This window comes from Physeter macrocephalus, chromosome 20 (genome assembly GCF_002837175.3).
Source record: "Physeter macrocephalus isolate SW-GA chromosome 20, ASM283717v5, whole genome shotgun sequence".
Classification (NCBI taxonomy): Eukaryota; Metazoa; Chordata; class Mammalia; order Artiodactyla; family Physeteridae; genus Physeter; species Physeter macrocephalus.
The window spans coordinates 46,639,277-46,660,981 of record NC_041233.1 but is presented as its reverse complement, the minus strand read 5'-3'; the positions used below and the strand labels follow the sequence as shown (position 1 = coordinate 46,660,981).

Genomic DNA, 21,705 nt, shown 5'->3' with positions numbered 1-21,705 from the left:
GCCTGCTCAACACAACTAGAGAAAGCCCACGCACAGCAACAAAGACCCAACACAGCCAAAAATTAATTAATTAATTAATTAAAAATAAATAAATATGATAATGACTAACAGTAAAGCAGTTCTGAAAAGTTTCTCTGTAGTAAGTACTCTGTATAGTATATAAATATACTTATCTCTTAACTTATAAACTGAAGTGCAGTGCTCGTATACAAACCAATAACTACTTATTTTTTCTGCCATAATTATTTTAAGGAAAATTATTTCCACAGACCACATAAAAGCTATTTTTAGAATTCTAGTTAACTGAAAGTTGTACAATGTGAAGCTACAGCATACGTGGAACACGACAAGTCAAATAAAAAGTGACATACAGATTTTAGAGAGGTAGTGATCAAAAGGTTTCAAAAGCAAATCTCAAGTTGCTTGGCTCACAAGAGGAACACTGAGCTAAACTGGCGGCGGGAGTAAAGGAATAAAGTCAGACTAACAAGAGAAGACAACAGGACTCAAAAGCATGTTAGCAAATACCAGGACGTCACCATTTAATTTCATTTTCGAGGAATTCCTGGAGCTTTTCCCCTGATTTCTGTCAGTGCTTTCAACTCACAGACACTTAAGGCTCAGGTGAGAGGAAAAGAAATTCAGCCACTGATTCATTAGCTACATCAGCTTTACATTTCTTTCAACAAATTTTAACAGGTTTAAATTTAACAAATACTTTCCAAGTATGTCACAGTTAATCCACGTTATCAACTTTTATAATCAAATGTTTTAAATACCACCCATGCTCATAGACTTCTATGACTTTCTCATTTAATAAAAGATTTTATATTTCTTAACTAGATTTTATTTTTCCCTAATAAGTGTGTTAAATGTTTGGATCTGGTTTCTGATGATTCTATTGGGAAGAAAGCAGAAATAGGAGTTCCTTGAATTTCCCAGTTGATAAAGTGTTAATTGTTCAGTATTTAAGAACATCTGCCCTAATATACATCATATAATCATCCCTGTACAGACCAAATTAATGCAGCCTAAAATTTTATTTTCTAAAGTGAAAAGGGTACGTAGATACAAAAGCATGAACTACAGAGATATTAAGAGAAAGAATGCTCAAAAAGATGGGAATTTTAAGAATAAAGAAGAAATGTCCAGGAACAACATAGGACACAGAAACTGAAGTATTTACTAGATGACAGGCCCTGTACGAAGTACTTAATGCATACTGTCATTTAATACAGAAAACCAGAATTCCATTCTTACCTTTGCAACTTAAAAGCCTAGACTTCTGACTAAGTTAATCTCTGAGCCTCCAATATTTTTGTTTTTCTGTAAAACAATGATAATAACACTTGCTGTAACTTCTTCACCGGTTGTTTCAAAGATCAAATGCGATGTCGGAAATATCTTTAAATTTGTAAAACTGCAAAGGGGTCTACAACTGTAAATAAGGGGTTGTTATTATTTGAGGTTGCATAAGTTAGAAATGTCCTGTTATTTTTTAGTTTAAATGTCTCATTACAAGGCAACTCAAGACAGTTTTCACAAACAAATTATAAAAGGAATTCCAATATATTAACTTAAATTCACTTTAGCATAAATTTTAGGTTCCTTTTAACACTTTTAAATTATCTGCTAGCAGTGTCAAACCAAAAAGGAAAACTGGCTGCTAAATAACTTAGGAACTCTACTGAAGTTTTCTACTTCTCCAAGCAATCTGAAACTCACAACTTTCTTTGATGTTTTTATATTATACCAACTCTTCTTGACTGAAAAGTTTACACAAGCTTATATCTCACTTTCTAAATGAAAAATTACATTCTTCAAAGGTAATATCAAGAATTGCTAGTAATTCTTCCACTTAGAAGCAATACTATAAACTGGTTCGTTTGGCAAGAAATCTGCAACCATGTGACTTCCCTGGTGGCGCAGTGGTTAAGAATCCGCCTGCCAATGCAGGGGACACGGGTTCCAGCCCTGATCTGGGAAGATCCCACATGCCGCGGAGCAACTAAGCCCATGCACCACAACTACTGAGCCTGCGATCTAGAGCCCGCAAGCCACAACTACTGAAGCCCTCGTGCCTAGAGCCCGTGTTCCGCAACAAGAAGCCACCTCAATGAGAAGCCCGTGCACCGCAACGAAGAGCAGCCCCCACTCGCTGCAACTAGAGGAAGCCCGCGCGCAGCAACGAAGACCCAATGCAGCCAAAAAAATAAATAAATAAAGGAATGAGCATGTTAAAAAAAAAAAAATCTGCAACCTATACAGCCATGAAACTGCTGTATCTTTTATTCCAACAAACCCACTCTAACAATATAATCTAAAAAAACAAACCAAGGAAATAAAAGTAAACTATACAAAGATATTTACAATAGTGCTATTTAGCAAATCAAGATATTTAGCCTGATGAAATATTACCTATACAGCTTTTAAAATAAGTACCCATTGACAGATAAAAATTTGTGATAAAGAGAACACAGAACAATATGAAAACACTGATTACAAGGATCTAATTATGTTCATATGTACATTAACAAACAGGGAAAGATAATTTCCAGTGACAAATATCTGAAATAGAGGTAACTTTTTTCTAGTAAATTGTTCAAATTTAAGAATCATTTTGAGGGTTTCCCTGGTGGCACAGTAGTTGAGAGTCCGCCTGCCGATGCAAGGGACACGGGTTCGTGCCCCGGTCCGGGAAGATCCCACATGCCGCGGAGTGGCTGGGCCCGTGAGCCATGGCCGCTGAGCCTGCGCGTCCGGAGCCTGTGCTCCGCAACAGGAGAGGCCACAACAGTGAAAGGTCCGCATACGGCAAAAAAAATTTTTTTTTAATCATTTTGAAAACATTTCAAGCTAGATATATTGATTACACTGTTAAAAAAAATCTTTTTAAAGGAATAATCAAGGCACTGAAATTTATTTACATTTAATCAAATTAGAACCATGGAAAAATATCAAGTCACTGATAATGCAAGCAATAGTCTAAAATCCAAAGTACAATTTTTTAGTGTATTAGCTGAGGGATTATTAGTCCCCTCAACTAACTGAATCAATTTTTCTCCGGAGTAGTTGTTAATTATGAAATAATATATCCACAACTGTTCAAACCTACATCTGTGAACCTCTAAAAATTTAAGTTGCTCAACTAACTGGTTTTAACGAGTATACCAAACAATTACCTTCTTCCTAGGTCTCTGGATGAATACGATAAGACTGATTTCCTGTTTCAGAACTCTGCTGCTGTTAAAATACACACACACACACACACACACACACACGCCCCTCCCTAGTGTTGCTCCCACTAAAAAACATCTAAGATCGACTACCAATGACAAATCAAATTATGGCTGTAACACATAACTTTCAAAAAGATTATCAGTGCAACATGCATTAGACATACTTATCCACACTATATACCTGAACCAAGCCAAATGTTAATTCTAATTAATTTTCTACCATAAAATCTTAATAAAGCCTATTAAAGACTGTAAAAATTAAAATTATATCAATCCATCATTACTCTGAAGTATATAAGAGGGTGTCTTTTATGCTCTAATATTCATATTCAATGTTAGATTTATAAATTACTTCTGTAATATTCTATTATAAAAGCCATTCGTTTATCATTCACTTTAATAGAAGTGACTACCTAAAACATTAGTTTTGGCTACTCTATAGCTATGCAAAAAGAGAAAAGGCCATTAACTTTTACAGAAAAAAGACATTCAAAGAGTTAAGGTACAAGATGCCAAGGGATTTGTCAGTAGTTTGACAACAAAGGCCTAGTAACATTTAGTGCCAATTCACTCAATATTAGCAAACTGCATTCTGGAAGGAACAAAAAGATTCCAAGATTTGTAACTGAATTGATCTTTTAGATACAATCATGAACAAATCCTAACATTCATAAACTACCACACACACACAAGGTACTAAGAAAACAAAGTTCTAATACAAATGTGTCTCCAACAAGTGGATTTTCTCTTTCCTATTAATTTAGCCAAAACTGCAAGATTTTTAAATTTACTTCTAACAATCAAATTTACTTTTCAAAGAAAGTCCTGTTAATTTGAAACATTTTAAAGGAGAAAAACTCCAAACAAGTGTGTGCTGTTTCATTTTATATTTGACTTTAATATTATAAAATCAAATCTCTTTATTCTATATCTTAAGTCAGAAAATCAACTGGAAATGACTTACTTTTCTCCCCAATTAGCAAAAAGTTCTGCCTAAGTGCAGTATTTTAATCTGGATAAGAACAATATAAACTAGAAATTCATATAGATTTTAAAATATGAAGGCACACATACTGGCATTCATTACTCTATTGGTAAGACTCACATTACTGATTTTATGATAAGTGCCTTGTTCTAATACTACTGTATAATATGATTCATATTCCCACTGATGGTATTTTAATCATTATATCAATTTATAACTGCTTGAATAAATATATTATCCAAAAGATCTGAAATTACATTACTAAAATACTAGTCAAAATTCATCTTAAGAATAATATGCAATTTTAGAATATACTAACAGCTATGAGAATAAGGTACATTGCTTGCTTTGAACTGATAACAATTTTAGACAGCATGTTCCTCAAGGGATACCATTATTAGTATGAATCTAATATTGCAAATGGGGGAAAAGACACAATTACTGATCATGGTTAGCTGTGGAATCTTCATATTCAAAGGAGAACACAGGGGCTTCCCTGGTGGCGCAGTGGTTGAGAGTCTGCCTGCTAATGCAGGGGACGTGGGTTCGAGCCCTGGTCTGGGGGGATCCCACATGCCACGTTGCAACTGGGCCCGTGGGCCACAACTGCTGAGCCGGCGCGTTTGGAGCCTGTGCTCCGCAACAGGAGAGGCCACGATAGTGAGAGGTCCGCGCACCGCGGTGAGTGGCCCCCGCTTGCCACGGCTGGGGGGGGGGGGGGCGCCGTGGTTGAGAGTCTGCCTGCTAATGCAGGGGACGTGGGTTCGAGCCCTGGTCTGGGGGGATCCCACATGCCACGTTGCAACTGGGCCCGTGGGCCACAACTGCTGAGCCGGCGCGTTTGGAGCCTGTGCTCCGCAACAGGAGAGGCCACGATAGTGAGAGGTCCGCGCACCGCGGTGAGTGGCCCCGCCTTGCCCCGGCTGGGGGGGGGGGGGGCCCTCGCACAGAAATGAAGACCCAACACAGCAAAAATAAATAAATTAATAAACTCCTACCCCCAACATCTAAAAAAACAAAGGAGAACACAGTAAAAATCCTGGAAACTAATTAGACTGAAACATTAAAGAAAAAACTAACTTAAGGGTTACTAACTTTTTAACCAGTAAATAAACTTTTAAAAACATAACGTTTAACATACAGAAAAACAAAAATACCAAGTTAGACAGGAGGGACAGAAATGAAAAGAGGGGAAAGGAGCTCTTAACACCTCACACCGTTTAAATACTATTAAGTAAACAGAACAGGTGAAGACTTTTACACTTTTAGTATCTGGATAAAAAAGTCTCACCTACACATGACCCACAGTTCATGTAAGAGATATAATTTATGTACACACTATCTATCCACAAAGGTACACAAAGGCATCATTCTGTTCATGGCCTACAATTCAGGAATGAACAAAATCTATAAACTGATGTTAGTAAAACAATCTACTTTCATCAGACATTAATTTGAAATTGGCAAGATGTTTCTTACACAGAAAATAGAAACCCCGGACACAAAGTTGAATTTGAGAACATAAATTCAAAATGGTATCTAAACTGAAATATTATATCTGATCATATTAATCACTTGGCATGATAACAAACTTCTCAATAAATAACAATGTCAACATAATAAATAAAACAAAGTAGATTAAAATTAATCAGATCTTATTAAGCCCAATATGCAATTTTAAAGACTTCTATGCAACTCGGCAAGATTAAATACTTGGGGGTGAAAAGAAATTAAGTTATAGAAACAACTACTGCAGTGGTTCAAAATGCAATAGCAAAATTTTAGGGGAAACTCGTTTACTAGGATACAGACAAGAAGTGAGTTATGGGAGAAGAGAGAAGAGAACTTGAAAAATATTTAAGCAAATCTTTAAGGAATACTTATTCAATCAGATCCCTGATTAAGTTCTGTAATAATGAATTCCTACATATCAACTCTTAGGAAAACTACAGTTTAAAAATCTTGTGTAACTACAGTATCAAAATCTTGTATAACTTAATACCTCAAGTTAAAACATGATGTTTCCACTTAAATATCCAAACAATCTTCTAAAAGTAAATGACTAAAAGCCAGACTTTTATTACATAATCTTTAGTTCCCAACCGCTATCTTTGTATTTTAGTAGAAAAGTATCAACACTGGAATAACCATTAAGTTTTATTTTTGCAAAAGCTTAAAATTTGCTATTAGTTTTTAAAAATTGTAATTAATAGACGATTCCAAAAAGGGAAGTGTCAAAACCACTTATATCACTAGATTATCTTAACTTTTTCCTATATTTGTGTAACAGATGGCAAACCTTACTTTTTGGACACCATACAAAAATCACAATCTGTGTGACCTTTTCATTATCAGAAAGAATCCAACTAGCCTTAATAACCAGTACCTTAGTGTATTTTACAGTATTAGATATAAACTTGATCACACTGGACAGAACCTAGATATGAAAAATTGTATACTTTCAGTATACTAAGTTATTTATTTTATTTAGATTTCCTACCACTAGTCCATGAAAACTATTCATATATTAGATTGCTTCTTGAGTTTAAAAAAAATACATATATTTACTTACAAACAAAACATTTTTGCCTTCATTATGTTTTCATTAACACCCAAGAAGGTACACCACACCTAGATTAAAATTTCCTTATGTTTAAGAATTGCAACAATTTTATCTCATTTGGAAAAAATGTTACTCTAACAAGTAACTGTTTTTAAAAAAGAGAAAAGTTTGCTTCTTCCGCAATATTTTTTTTTCCAACTACATGAATAAATTCATTGACAATTATAATTTACCTAATAAGATTATAATTATTTCCATGTTTTAGTAACTGATACTTAAAATTAAAATTTGATATACACTAACAAATGCAATTTTTTACCACAAAAATTAATATTGATTATAAATGCAAATGCACATCAAACCTGCATCAATCACTATCACCAATAACTATCACCAAGGCAACTAAGCAAATATAAACTGTATCATTCAAAATATGCTCTAAGGAACAGTAACATGACAAGTCATACCCTTTCTGATTAAAGAGAGGACAGCAACAGGGTTATAACAACTTTAGTATAAAGTGATGTGACAGTTTATTCAAATTACTTCTATATCCACTTTAATTTCAACACAACAGAATTACCATTCCTACAATAGCAAAAGAAAATTTGACAGATCAAAAGTGTTTAGATATATTTTGCCTCACTTTTACATAATTAAAATATGCTTAAAATTTTAAATATGCAATAACTATCCTGTAAGTAAATAAGGAAAAGAAAAAAGGTTCTAGACTTCAAACTTCAGCTATGTTTTTGTGTAAGAGACTAGGATTTTGTGAATCAAAATCATGAAAACCTTTTCTAATACTTAGGTCAGCTAAAATCCACACTAAAGAAAATCTGAAAGAGGCAGAAAAAAAAAAAATTGGCCAAATATTGGATAGATGTTTAATGTATAACTACAGAGAAACAAATATTTCTGATGACTCTGCCATTTAAAACAATTAAGGTAATTATGAGGTGCTGTGGAAATTGTTAAAACACACACACACCTTTAAGTTTACTATGATGAATTATAGTTTAAAATAAATGCATACAAACAAAAACTAGAAGCTAACATGGAAATATGAAGTTTCAGAGAAAGGACAATGAGTAATTTTTTAAAAATTTTAGTTTTTATAAAAGAAATATTCTTAAGTACAGTAAAGCAAATGGAGTGTTTTATTCATATACTGAAATAAATACCATATTTATTCAATTAAATTACAATAATAAATGCTACTTGCTTTTCTTAATAAATGTGAAGCTATCACATGATTAGCAGTCCTGGTTTTAAAATATTAGTATCTCTATCTCCTGTAATTTCACAAAGAATCATAACAATCAAAACTTAAATTTCATAAGGATTTTAAAAATAGGCCTTGACATTTTAATCTGCCCGTGCAAAGTTGAGAGGCAAAGTAAATTGTAATAGCAAGCGAACAGAAAAAAATCATAGCAAACAATCAATTCCTAGAACACTTTCATAATTATGTTTGTCTGCCCTAAAAACAAAACAAAATTCAGAATCCACTAAGCTACCCTCTTGGCATCTTCTCATCTCTGGACTAGTCTAAAACTCCATCCCAATTTTTTTCTAAAAATTTCACACACTAACGCAAGGTTTTAATGTAGATAAATAAAGCACTTTAATTAAACAGGCTGACACAGCAAATTTAGGGTCTAGAAAAGAATGTAACACATGCATCAGAGAACCTTAGAGTTGGCCCTACTTCATCTGGAAAGATATGAGAAATTCTTATAACTTGTCAGAAATTTGCCATTTTACATAAGCAGATTTAACTTCACCACATCTGACTGTAACAAAAACAGCTTTAGAAAAAAAAAGCAGAAGATTAAAGAATGAATTAAACAGCACAAAACAAGTATCCTGTGAGCAAAGTACCTCTTAATTACATAACTAAAGGAAGCAAGCTAAGAATTACTTTTAAAACTAATGGCAGGGCTTCCCTGGTGGTACAGTGGTTGAGAGTCCGCCTGCCTATGCAGGGGACACGGGTTCGTGCCCCAGTCCGGGAAGATCCCACATGCCGCGGAGCGGCTAGGCCCGTGAGCCGTGGCCACTGAGCCTGCGTGTCCAGAGCCTGTGCTCTGCAACGGGAGTGGCCACAACAGTGAGAAGCCTGCGTACCGCAAATAAATAAGTAAATAAATAAAACAAAAAAGCTAATGGCAATATAAAAATGAAAAGAAAAATGCTTTAATAAAGCATATCCAACCTGTTAGAGTTCTATGTAACACCCTTCTGAATACCTCATATACTGCAATATACTTACACGTTTATTGAAAACATCTTCAGCCTTTTCTGACAGAAGTTCAAAGCAACACCTTCACAATCAGTCACACATGAGCATTCTTCAAATAAACTCTTTTTTGTTACCAGGGACATGTTTTGTAGCAAAAGTTATTATAAAGAATACTGGCCTAGCAGCAGTCAGAAAAAATAGATGTTAAAAGCCTAGCTCTATCATTTATTAGCAATTTCACCTTAAATATCACAACCTAAGGACAAAGGTACTGACATCAAATATTATACTTATTATATACCAGACACTTACACCTCTAAACTGGAGTTTCTCAACCTCGGCAGTGTTGGCAGTTTGGACTAGGCAATTATTTGTTCTAGATGAGGCTGTTCTGTGCACTGTAGGATGTTTAGCAGCATTCCCGGCCTCTACTCTGAGACAAATGCCAACAGCTTCCGCCCTTTGACCCCGCCCCCCCGGGGCTGTGACCACCAAAAATGTCTCCAGACATTGCCAAATACCCAGACAAGGTGGAAGGAGATCACCCCCAGTTGGCAAACAATATTCTGAAAACATATTCTTCTAACAAACCTAAGCACCCTACAAGTTAAGGGTTTTTACCATGTTAGAGATGTGAAAACTAAGGTTCACTAAGGTTAAGGAGTTTATCTTTTATTACATAACCGATAAGTAGCTAAGCAAGGATTTAAGCTACACTTTAGGTCTAGCTGACTCCCAAATCTATGCTCCTTCCATTCCACTATGCTGCTTTTCTAAACTCATTGCCTCGTCCACAAAAATCAGGGTAACATTTGCCATGCTGAGCTACTTAGGGTTTACAAATCAAATGATATAATGTATGTGTAAATTCTATTAAACTAAAAGAAATAACACATTAAGGATTTGCTTGACAGGAGATAATATAACACAGTGATTCACAAAGTGTGAGCCCCAGACTACCATCATCAGCACCACCTGGGAACTTGTTAGAACTACAAATTCTGGGGCTTCCCTGGTGGTGCAGTGGTTATGAATCCGCCTGCCAATGCAGGGAACACGGGTTCGAGCCCTAGTCCAGGAAGATCCCACATGCCGCGGAGCAACTAAGCCTGTGCGCCACAACTACTGAGCTGCGCTCTAGAGCCCACGAGCCACAACTACTGAGGCTGCGTGCCACAACTACTGAAGCCCGCGCGCCTAGAGCCCGTGCTCCGCAACAAGAGAAGCCACCGCAATGAGAAGCCTGCGCACCGCAATGGAAGAGTAGCCCCCACTCGCCGCAACTAGAGAAAAACCCACGCACAGCAACGAAGACCCAACGCAGCCAGAAATTAATTAATTAATTTTTAAAAAACCAACAAATTCTCAGGCCCCAACCCAGACCTCATGAATCAGAAACTCTGGAGGTGGGGCAAGTAATCTATGACTTAAGCCCTGCAAGTTATTTGAATGCCATCTAAAGTTTTAGAACCACCAATGTAACATAATGGGAAAAATACTGCACGAGGTACCTAAAAACCCTGCATCCTTCTTTGGACTCAATCTTCAGGTAGGCTTTAACAAGTTACTGATTTTTTTTTTTTTTTTTTGGAGCTACGATTCCTATACTACAAAAAATGAGGAAAGTAATGCTTGTACCATCTCTTAGGTTGCTCCTTTATTCTCTGCAAAATCAAATGAGCTAATGATTAAGAAAAGGCTTTGTTAATGAAAAAATACTAAACAAATATAAGACACTGTTAGGGTATATGCTAGCTAATTCTATTAATTAAAAAAAAACCTTGACTTAAGTCCTCACTTTTTCATCTTTCGTATTTCATAAACGAGTAAGTTAAAATGTTAAATATATTTTACAAGGCTAAGTTAAGCCTGGCAAAATACTGTTTTCACATTATGAAAGAAAAAAAAGTCCAGGCATTCCACTTTAACTCTGATAGACTCAGAGTAAAGTAATTAATAAATACATTACACCTAAATATCAAGCTTGGTAACATTCCCCAAAATTCATTTTTTTTTTTGATTTGAAGAGAGTTTAATGCAAGGACTGCTTAAAGGCAAGGTAACCAATAAGGAATACTGAAGCATCACAGAATTTAGCAACGGTGGTAAGCCTTGTAAACCATTTTCACCCCTAGGCCTAAAGGGACAATGGAAGGCAGCCATTATCAGAATAAAGAGCCATAAAAGAGGAGCCATCATAAAGGAGCTATAGTCTTAGAGCCCAACAGCACCCCCTGCCAACTCGCCCTCTTCCCTCCAATATTCTGCTAGAGCCTCCTGGGGGCTGAATCCAAATGGAAGCCAGAGGATAAGGGAGCCTGAATGAGCCACCTAAGGATGTCAGTCTACCAGGCGTCAAAGAAGGGTGGAGAAAGGCAGAAAATGGATCTTGATGGGCAAACAGAGACTATCCAGCACTGTCCATCCCCCACCCCTCAAAAAAGAAATAACACTGTTTCATATCCAAACAGGTACCCAAACTTCATTTTACAAGTAGAGAAAAGATTTCAATTCTATTTATTTAATCTCCAGTAAGTTCCGAGTAACTAGAACACTCAAAAAGAAGAGTCTCACTAAATTCATGAGAGCAAAAGAACTTTAAATGGAAAAAAAAATTGCACACATTTTAAAACAAGGAGTTGTTTTCAACTCTGAACATGTATGCTACATTTATAAATCACTTTAGGAATACATATGATTTAAAGAATCAGATCACAACCCATTTCATAATACCTTAAATAATTACATCCTCCTTAAAAGATCAAAAATATTAAACATATAAAATTAGCAGAATGCAATCCCTGCAATTACTACTAAAGAAGATAGAACCTTATTATATTTAGCCTGAGAACCTACAAAAATCAAAATAAATAAAACTGAAAACTATTCAGAAGTGCTTTAATAACACTAAATCAACTAAGTTTTGGGTAGTAATATAAAACAAAATACAGGAGCATGAAGCATTAGAGAGAAAGAGAGGGAATTTTAGATAACTAACTTTTCCTAAAAGTTGTCAAAATGAACAGTTCAATTCTACAACCTAGACTTGGACCAAAAATACAGCTAGTTTATCCAACACATAACAAAACACATAAAAATCATATAATCAGATAACTGCATATAAAATGAGCACAATTCATTCTGCAATGCAAAACAAATATGTAAAAAAAAACTCTCTGGAAATCAAGTGCTTCACTCCTGAGGGCACTGTGACACAGCTGGGAGACCAGCACAGGGAAAGGAAAAAAAAGATTGATCCCTATGTACAAGTAATGGCCTTTAATAGGCAGGTCTCAAGCTTACCCCATCCTTCCCCATACCTGGTAAGAATAAATGAAGAAAGAAATCCTTTAGCTCTTCTTCCCATTTCTAGGGCCTACAATGAGAATCTTGATCAAAAGCAAAAATGGGAAACAATAATACAAAGGTTTAACCTAAATAAAATTCCTATATTAATGCACTGCCAAATTATATTAAGTGTAAATGTTACAGTAATAAATGTAACTTGGCATTCAAAGTTGCAGGACTCCTCCAAAAATCTGAACTTAAAAAGAAATGCTAAGATACCTTTACTGACAGACAGTTTATATAACTGTTGTATCATATATTAAAAGTTTTGAGACGGCGATTACTCTGTGAATAAAACTACATGATATTTTAGCTGACCTATCTTTAACACTAAAGAAAATTTAATATTATAGCAAATTTTTATTTTAAAACTTCTACTTCATTAAGCCATAACAGAGAAAGTGTTCATCATACCTTAGTATTTTAAAGCAAATACTCTTCGATTAGCATGATTAACTCTTCTTTGCTCAATAGTATGAGGGAGCAGAGCTTCAAATTATTTGCAAAGAAACAGCAAAATCACAGACATGTTACACTCACAACTCCTAAAGGAATACCCCAATTTAAAAAAATAGTCATAGCCTGAACCAATTAACATGCTAACATATCCAAAACTGAGGAAATTCAGTTAAAATCACTGCTCCTCCCATAAATGAAGAGACAAATAATTTCTCATACATGGGTAATCTGAAATTATAATTTTTAAGAGCAGCTGTTACCATTTAAGTATTTACAATGTGGTAGGTGCTATGTTAAGTGAATTACTTACATTATTTCATTTATTCTTCAAAATAAACTTTATGTGGGTTGGTACCATCATCCTCATTTTACAGATAAAACAGATTAAAAAAAGTAACCTACACAAAGTCATCCAGCTACTAAGTGGCAGAGTCAGGATTCCAACACAGGCAGTGTTGGTTCCAGAGCCTACACTGCCACCCTAAAATCTAAAATGAAACAATGTACAAACAGTGTGTAGATAAAACTAATACTCAATATTTTAATGTAATTTAAAATAGATTTAACCTTACTTAAAAATTATAAAACCACATCCACAAGGTGATCTCTAAAGAGAAGAAAGTTCAGTTTTTAGAAATATTACTATAGTTTCCTCACTCTGTCTTTATTTACATATATACACAAAGTATTCAAACACTTATAAGTTAGATTCACTGTCCATATCTTAAGTGATGACTACTGATAATAATTAAGTGTATAACCACTTAAACTATAATACATAAACAGTCTTTTTTTCCACACTATATACAGGTTAAAAATATTCTTTTGCTGGAAGGTACGCCACAGTATCCAAATCTCTCAATATTCTCAACACTACCAACAAGTGTATACCTAATACCCTGAAGATGTCCACTCATCTCTTAATGCAAACTGTTGCAAATGAAGTGAATTTGCCCTAACTATACTGAACTAAATTAAGACTTTCCATACAAAATTAATTCACACTCAAATTATGTTTATTCTTCTTATACTAATATTTTTCTAACAACCTTTTTTAATTCCAGTGCAAATTATTTTAAAAGAACCAAACTGCCAATAGTTTTTCTGTAACCCATGAAAAAATTCCAAAAATTTGGGGATATGTGAATAGTCAAATCCAATATACTAATTTCACCTTTCCTGACAAACGGAAGTACTTTACATTAGTAAATGCATATACATATTCAATACTTAAGAGAATCACAGACCAAAACACTTTTGACCACCTAGCAAAGAATGCATGTGGCACTAATATGGCCTAAATAAAGGAATTAAGGACATCAGTTTGCTCAGCAAATCCTTAACAACTTAGGGTTGTTCGGTCTAACATTAATGGTATTTCTGATAGCAACTGTGTTAACCTCAAAGCTACCACATAGAAAGAAACTGTAAAACAGAATATTTAATATCATAAAACTGAATCATATTAATATCATAAAACTGAATATTTACTGAAATCATTTCTGACCCCAATCTCACAAGCTGATAGAAATGTCTTAAGTCACTATCCTTAGAACAAATCCTAACACCTTTTCTTAATGAATTCATACCACAAAAGAATACTGATTTTACTTAAAATCAAGTTTATCTAACAAAAAAAGAGACAGGAGAAAAGGTAAGAGTGACGGTTCTATGAAATAGAAATAAAACTTCAGAACTAATGGTGGCTACAGGAAAAAAAACACACCAAATAAATTTCTTACACCATCATTAATAACGTATTTTTCTGGAAGCTAAATTCTTATAGTACAGCCAAGGCCTAACATTTCAAGTAAGTGAAAAACTGTCATATGCATGCAAACTTCTAAATTTCTTTTCACAAGCTCAAATTTCACATACAATATTAATATAAAACCATTTCCTACACTGCTGTCTTACTAAAAATGCTAAGGCAAAAATTTAAAAATAGAATGTTTACTTGAGAGTGATTTAACGTAGAAACTTTGTGAAGTGATTTTCCCATAATGAATACTCCTACATTAAAAAGTCACTGAAGTGATTACTTCTTAAGTTGCTTAGAAATTATTAAAAAGTATTAAGCTATCATCAAATGAACAAATAGCAAATGGGGCAAATCTCAAAATGAGGACATTTGAAAATCAGTACTAAAGACTTCCAAAAAGTAAGAAATTTTGTAACATTAAGAGGTTTATATTTTTGTGTGTGTGGTTAATGGGAAAAAGCAGATACTATAGTGTTCCACACAAGAATTAAAATATCACCAGCTACCCTGAATATTGTTAAAATAAAATTCTGAAAGGTAATACACACAAATACATCTTTCTCTACTATCTTTCTAAAACTATTTAAAATGAAGGTGGTTATACCTCACCATATTTTATATTTACTTAGTATTTATTTAGTGTATCATAAGCAATGTTAAATCTGCACTGATGACTGTACTACTGTGCAAACTTTTACAATGAACAGCAATAAAATTCCTTATATTAAGAGTTATATAAACTGTAAATTCCTCTCAGATGTGCTTTATTCTTTAATACGCTTATGAAAATGAAGTTTATAAATTATTGTATAGCAATTAGGTGGCCCAATTATGTTGCACAGGAAAGAAATTCAACTTAACAGATACAAAACAGTGTAAAATAAAAATTGTGAGTAGCATCTGTTTTTTAGAAAACCTCACAATACAGTCATTTCAGTAATCACTAATCTTAAAAGATATAATACAGCTAACTTCAATAGTCCCTGTACTCTCTACGAATTAAAAAGTATTCCCTCCCTATGAAGACGCAAACTTATCAATTAAAATACAATAGAAGTCTAAAGTTTCCATGATATCTAAAGACAATGAATTTTTTAGTCTCATGTTTAATACTACTTTCCAGACTAACATTAAGGATAAAACCCCACCAACAAATTATTTTTAGAATAATTCAATTCTGCAAAAAAAATTAACTAAATTATGGTCCTCAATTTTCCTCTGAGGAAATCAGTTCGTTATTGATCTTTATAAAAATACTCCAATCACGACTTTCATAAAAGAATTTAACTTTGAACAGGCTAGCTGTTGAAATAGATACTACAACCTGCTAGAGACAAAGCCTTCAATGGCCATTTTAATCTTCCCCCCACCACAATAAACACAAAACACTAAAGTGAAACCAAGCAAACCAAAGTGCTTTGGTATTTCAAAATTATTGGAAGTGCAACTATCAAAAAAGTAAACCCTTTACTGACTTCCCTAAGTGATTTTTTTTCATATCAACATTTGGCTCAATAAAACCACAACTCTAGAAATTGTTATTAGTCATTTGATGCAATATATGACAATGCTTTCTATGCATACCATAACTAAAAGGACAGTTTTAGAGAAAGTTGTAAGTCACATAAATTTCATACATAGAGGCGCACACACACTCTGAAATCAAAGGAGAAATGGCTAATCACCTCACTGCTCACATATAAGAAACCGGTAGAATAATGTTAGTCTTATAACTCTGATAATTTTAAATCAAATGGGTAAAGCAAAAATAGCATAAGCATATTCTGAATACTAAAAGCAATCTGCCCAAAAAACAGCATTCTAGAAAATTTTTTGAATGGGGGTTTATTTTAAAAAGTTAAACATTTAATTAATTTGTTCCTATACATCTAGATGACTGTCAAGTCACACCAATAGTAGACTATTTTTGAAATAGGTTACAAATCAGAAGTTTTTTCATAATTAATTATCTTCTGGGCAAGCGGGTCAAGTTCAGCTTTAGTAAAGTTTTTAAATTAATGCAACTCCAAAATTTCCAAATATTCTTTTAAAGTATCATTTTTTAACCTAACAGAAAACTTACGTTGTGTGTGTTGTAAAGCTACTTCTTCAATAACTTTTATCTTCATTTCATATCAAAAACTGGGGCAAAATTAGCTGTGCACATTTATGTGTGGATACATAATCCAAAGGAATAAAACCTCTTCAGATACGTAACATTTTCTTCAAAAAAATCTTCCCCACAGCTCTTACCTGGACGTATAGACACTTTAGTGTCACTCTACCTTTAGGCAAAATGTTTACTGATACTTGCTAAGAAACCATTTTTATTAAGACTATTAACACTTATGCAATTATGTAGTTTTAACTAAGTATTGTCCACTGCTACAATTCACAGCACCAAATTTTTCATCTTAATAGAGGCCTTAATAAAATGCTTCAGTCACCTCAGACCAATAACTTAATCCTGTTCTTCATGCCTTACACTGGCCTACCAGTGACTCTCAATTCCTACGATACTTTCCATTCTGCAAAAAAGGAGGGCTCTATCGCCATCCTTGATCAAAACCGGTTTATTATACCTGAAACTGCAAAGACTCATGCCTTTTGATAGCCACTATCTTTTGAAATATAAAGGCCTAACTTTTAGACAACCAATTATATACCACTGAAACTCTTGGGTGTCTGTCTTATCCAACAAGCTGACTCAGTAAATGTGATACACCATATGAAAAAAGCGAACACACCTACAATCCGAAGCTGGAGTAATCCACTCTTGCCAGCATTTCTGGTTATTAGCTGGTAAATTATACTCATACTGGTATTCTACAAAAGCCAGAGTAAAGTTAATGGATACCCAAAGGTGTCACAGGACCTGAAACCTAAATAAGGTGAGTGTCAATTCTGGTATCACAATAATACTTAAATTTCAAGTGAAACTGAAGTTTAATCTCTGCAATCACCATTTGCTACACACAATACCCTGGAACCTACACAACATTATCATCTGGGATCAAAAACCACTCAATCTCCATTCTATTATGTGTCACAAGAGCACCGAATATACAGTGCTACTGAATTGCAAATTTCATGCCCTATCCCACATCACCCCAACACGAGACAAAAAAAAAGCAAATTTAACAAAGATCTAGTAAGGGCGCCTTTGAGATGTATCACGGTCCTATTGATTTCAAGCTACAAAACTTCTAAATGCGATTCAAAGTTGTAATTAACTTAGTTTTAACACACAAACCTACTTTTGCCTTCAAATGAGCACCATATATGCTAAAATGATTCTCTCTCTAAAGTTATGCAAATCAGTTCGGTTCACAACTCACATTCTAAAAGAATCTATCAATGCAACTCAGGAAACTAAAAGCAATCACTGCAAGATTCTGATGCAATATGCGTACGCGCAACACTAATTTTCATTTTAATCTGATCTATACCCTTGATATAGGGCCTAAAGCCAAGATTTAATCGAAATATGCTCAACCTCAAAGCATCTACTTTTCTGTTCATTTAGCAGACCGGATTACCGAGCTCACTAATCCACTAGCAGTGTACTGTATTCTTTATTAACGGACAATAGCCCTTAGGGAGAGTCCCCACAGACAGACTAAGAAACCCATCAGTGCCTTGACACTTGCAACCAGGCAAAGAGTTCCGAATAGCCGAACACACCCTAGGTTGAATGCATTCAAAAGAGGCACAAAATATACATGATCTAGAAATCCGACCAGGGTTAAATGTCGTAGTCACCCAAACTATGGACATTTTTCGCATCCGTCTACTCCCACGTTATAAGAGAGAGTGACAGAAAGGCAAAGAGGAGCGGCAGCCACAGAAATGGATACAGGTCAAGTCTAAGTCGAATCCATCCTCTTGATATCTCCTTTTGTTTCTGCTAACGATCTCTTTGATGATGGCTGTCATGTCTGGGAGCCTGTGGCTGAAGAAAAAGGAGGAGAGAGATGGCAGAAGCTGCTGGTGGCGGGGCTTCTTCTGCAGGATGGAAATGGCTCTGGACTTGGCGGTGGCTGATGCCCCTCGCTCTGCTGCCGCTTGGTTCTGGACAGCAGCCGGGTAATGGCTGCTGCGGCGGCTGCTGGATGGTTGCAACGACTGGGCCTGCTTCTCCTCAGCAGACAGAGGTCTGGCAGCGGCGGCAGCGGAATGGGGAGAAGAATAATCCTCGGAAAGGCTGCCTCCTCCGGCGGCCTCCGGAGCCCGGGCCAGGAGGGGTGCGGCGGCGGCGGAGGGGAGGTTTAAAACCGGCCCGGGTCCCTGGATGTGCCGCCGCCGCCGCCGCCGTGTTGGAGGCAGTAGAAGGGGAGAGACCAACTCTCCGGCGTTCCCAGCCCTGGAAATGGTGACAGGCGACTCCGACACCCTCCCCGGAGCTGCAGCCGCCGCCGCCGCCGCCGCTTCTCCCCCCCGCTCCAGGAGCGGGAGGTGCAGCCGCCGCGCCTCAGCCGGCTCCCGCCCGAGTCCACAGCTTCCACCTTCCCTTTCAGGAGAAGCCGAGGAAGAGGCTGCACGGTTAGAAAAGAAGACGAAGAGGAGGCGAGAAACGCCGCCGCTGCCGCCTCCGCCGGCCGGCCGGCTCCCCGAGGGCGCTGCCCCCGCGGCTGCTCACAGGCGCTGAGAGGGGCTCTGGGCCGCGGCCGCCGCCGTCTCTCATCTCCTTCGCCTGAGCCCGGCCTCGCCTCACAGCGGCTCAACTCTCAAACTTCCATCATGGCTGCAGCTTCCGAGAGGAGAGAACTGAGCGCAGCCGCGTCCCGGCGCCCGAACGTGTATCCTGCCGCAGTGCACAAAGAGTCCCGCCACATCACCGCCCGCCGGCCTGCCCGCCCCCTGCGCCGCCGCGCCGGGAGCCCAGGCGCCTCGGAGCCCGAGGGGAGGCGGGAGGCGGACGGACCGCGCCGGGGGAGGGCAGGGCAGGGCAGGGGCTGTAGGGAGGGGGCAGAAGCAGCAGCTCCGGGTGCGAGCGCCGAGTCCCCAACGGGCAGGCGCACTGAGCATGCCCAGTATGACTGCCTGGAGCTCGCTCGGGCTTGTTTCGAGGCGCCCGCCTGTAGCTGCACTTGCCGCGGCTGCTTCTGCAGCAGCCCAGGGTGGGGGGGAACGAGCTGAGCCACGGCCGAAAAACCCAGCCACAGGCAGAGTAGGCTGTTGCGAGGGGGAGAGGGGGAGCGAAGGTGAAGGTTGTGGCTGGTTCGTTGAGCAGTGTCACTTACTTGAGTCTGAGGTTACCTGTGCACAGGTGGAAAAGACCAGGTGACTGCTATGGTCAGGGTACAGGAAAACGCAGGGACGATCCCTGCAGCGAGGACACCCCTCCCCCTGCCTCCACCTCCAGATTTCCCCGGCACGGCCTGCAGCCTCCTTCTTCTTTTGCACGGATGTCGGATCACAATCGTTCGCAGGGATGTGACTGCAGCAGCCCTTGCCGAGAAATCCCACCTCTTCCCCCATCCCCACCCGTGTCCTCAAGGTGTCAGTCTTAGTACAAAGAATAACCCCCTATTGTGTCTCCAGTGTGTATCACCTCATCCGGCTCCCTTTCACCGCCCCACCTCCCGCTTCCCCGGCACTCGGTTCATTTGCCCTAAAAATGAAACCTCCCAGCAGAGCGCGTTGAGTGTGAGCACATCGCCCCTGAATTTCTAGATCCCAAAGGGCAACTGTCCAGGTGAACTGAAAGCGGATCCCCGAGGATGGGATGCAGGCTGCAGCCCCCTGCATTTCCCCCGGAGAGCCGAGCACCTCTCCCCTCTAGGTTCCAGTTGGGTTCACCGCTTCGAACTCAAGCTCGACCCTTGGCGGCTCCTCGCCCCGCCCCTTTTGGGCCGCAGTGAAAACCCGGCTGGGTGGATCGCCCCGGGGCCAGGTTCCGCGCTCCCCTAGCGGGTCAGTGCACGCTAGAGACCGGGGTTGCAGGGTGGGAGTATGAATTACGGGACTGTAGGACTCTGCAGCCCCAGCGAGTGGGCGGAGCCGAGGAGACCTAGGAGGGTTCAAAAGGAGGTGGAGGGATACACGGGCCACAGTCGGAACTACTTTCAGGAGGAGGTCACGTGTGTTCCTAGTTGGGGAACTTTCCAAATTCCCACTCCCATTTGATAGCTCTAGAGGCAAGTGCTTCGCTTCCTTTGCCCAGGGTGCTCCCGCCATGTACGTGTAGCTGGACCCCAGAGCCACCCTGGTTTCAGCGGAAGAATAGGCTCAGACGATCCTCCCGCCGGAGCGCTGTCGGTGCTGGCGCCTGAGGAGCTGGTTACACAAGCACCCACGTCCAAGCACGTGCCCCCGCCTCCCCTCACCTTGGCTGCCGCCGCTGATTCTTGCAGATCTCGGAGCAAGAGTTCCCAAGCTGGTCGCACCCTTTCCTGCTACCCACAGAGCAAGCTAGAGGAAGGAGACCTGAAACTCCGAGCTCTGGATCCGCTACCACTGCGCCTTGCAAACCGTGGGAGAAGGGGCTGGGCCCCGGGGGACTGGCGCATCTTCCTTGCTAGTGCCCTGCCCCCTAGGGCGAACCTTTCTGGTGCTGTACTCGCGGGGCAACGGGTATCTCCTGCAGCAGCCCGGTGATTGAATTAAACGATGTTGCGACAAACTTTCACTCACTACTTCTGAGCTGGTGAGCGCGCCCCACCTACTGTAGACTCAGCCTAGTGACTTATCTGGTCGGAGAACCTAGTCCATGGCCTTCAGCCCAGAACAAACTTGTCAAGTCGGCTTAGAGCTCGGATTGTTTGACCTAAACCGCGAAAGATCTGGTTCGGAAATGCTGAAAACTAGAGCGCATTTACGCTGACATCGATCGGCTGCAAAGTGAGTGGTCCACCGTCTGCTTGGAGAGAGTGCGCATCAGTACCAGCGTAGGAATTCTTTCTTTCCCTTGGGAAGTAGAACTCAAGGAGAATTTGAGTCCAAAAGTATTTAAGTTGATACCTAGACTGAGGCGCTGGTCGTTTTTTAGATCTGAGAGAATGGGATCAATTTGCATGTGTGTTGCAGTTATTGTGAATAGATGCCTAGGAAGGTCTAAAAGAGGATTTATTCAGTGTATGAGAAAGAACACATCATAGTTGC

General features: G+C 38.4%; 2 protein-coding genes across 3 annotated transcripts in view; one reads left to right on the top strand and one right to left on the bottom strand.

The window, feature by feature from the left end:
• Window positions 1-19,394, bottom strand: part of PTEN (phosphatase and tensin homolog) — an 88,496-nt gene extending 69,102 nt beyond the window's left edge. Inside the window, exon 1 of one of the 2 annotated variants that reach the window (XM_007125543.4) lies at window positions 18,459-19,394. In XM_007125543.4, coding sequence (XP_007125605.1) covers window positions 18,459-18,537 — 79 coding nt within the window. In that variant the 5' untranslated portion in view covers window positions 18,538-19,394. The remainder of the gene's footprint in view (window positions 1-18,458) is intronic. The other variant, XM_007125544.4, reaches the window with a different exon arrangement.
• A 1,162-nt stretch (window positions 19,395-20,556) lies between these two features.
• KLLN (killin, p53 regulated DNA replication inhibitor) lies at window positions 20,557-21,268 on the top strand. The gene is given in 3 exon segments (XM_007130971.2): window positions 20,557-20,601; window positions 20,603-20,984; window positions 20,987-21,268. Coding segments are annotated over 3 exon segments (642 nt in total). The 3' UTR covers window positions 21,202-21,268.
• The last annotated feature ends 437 nt before the right edge of the window (window positions 21,269-21,705 follow it).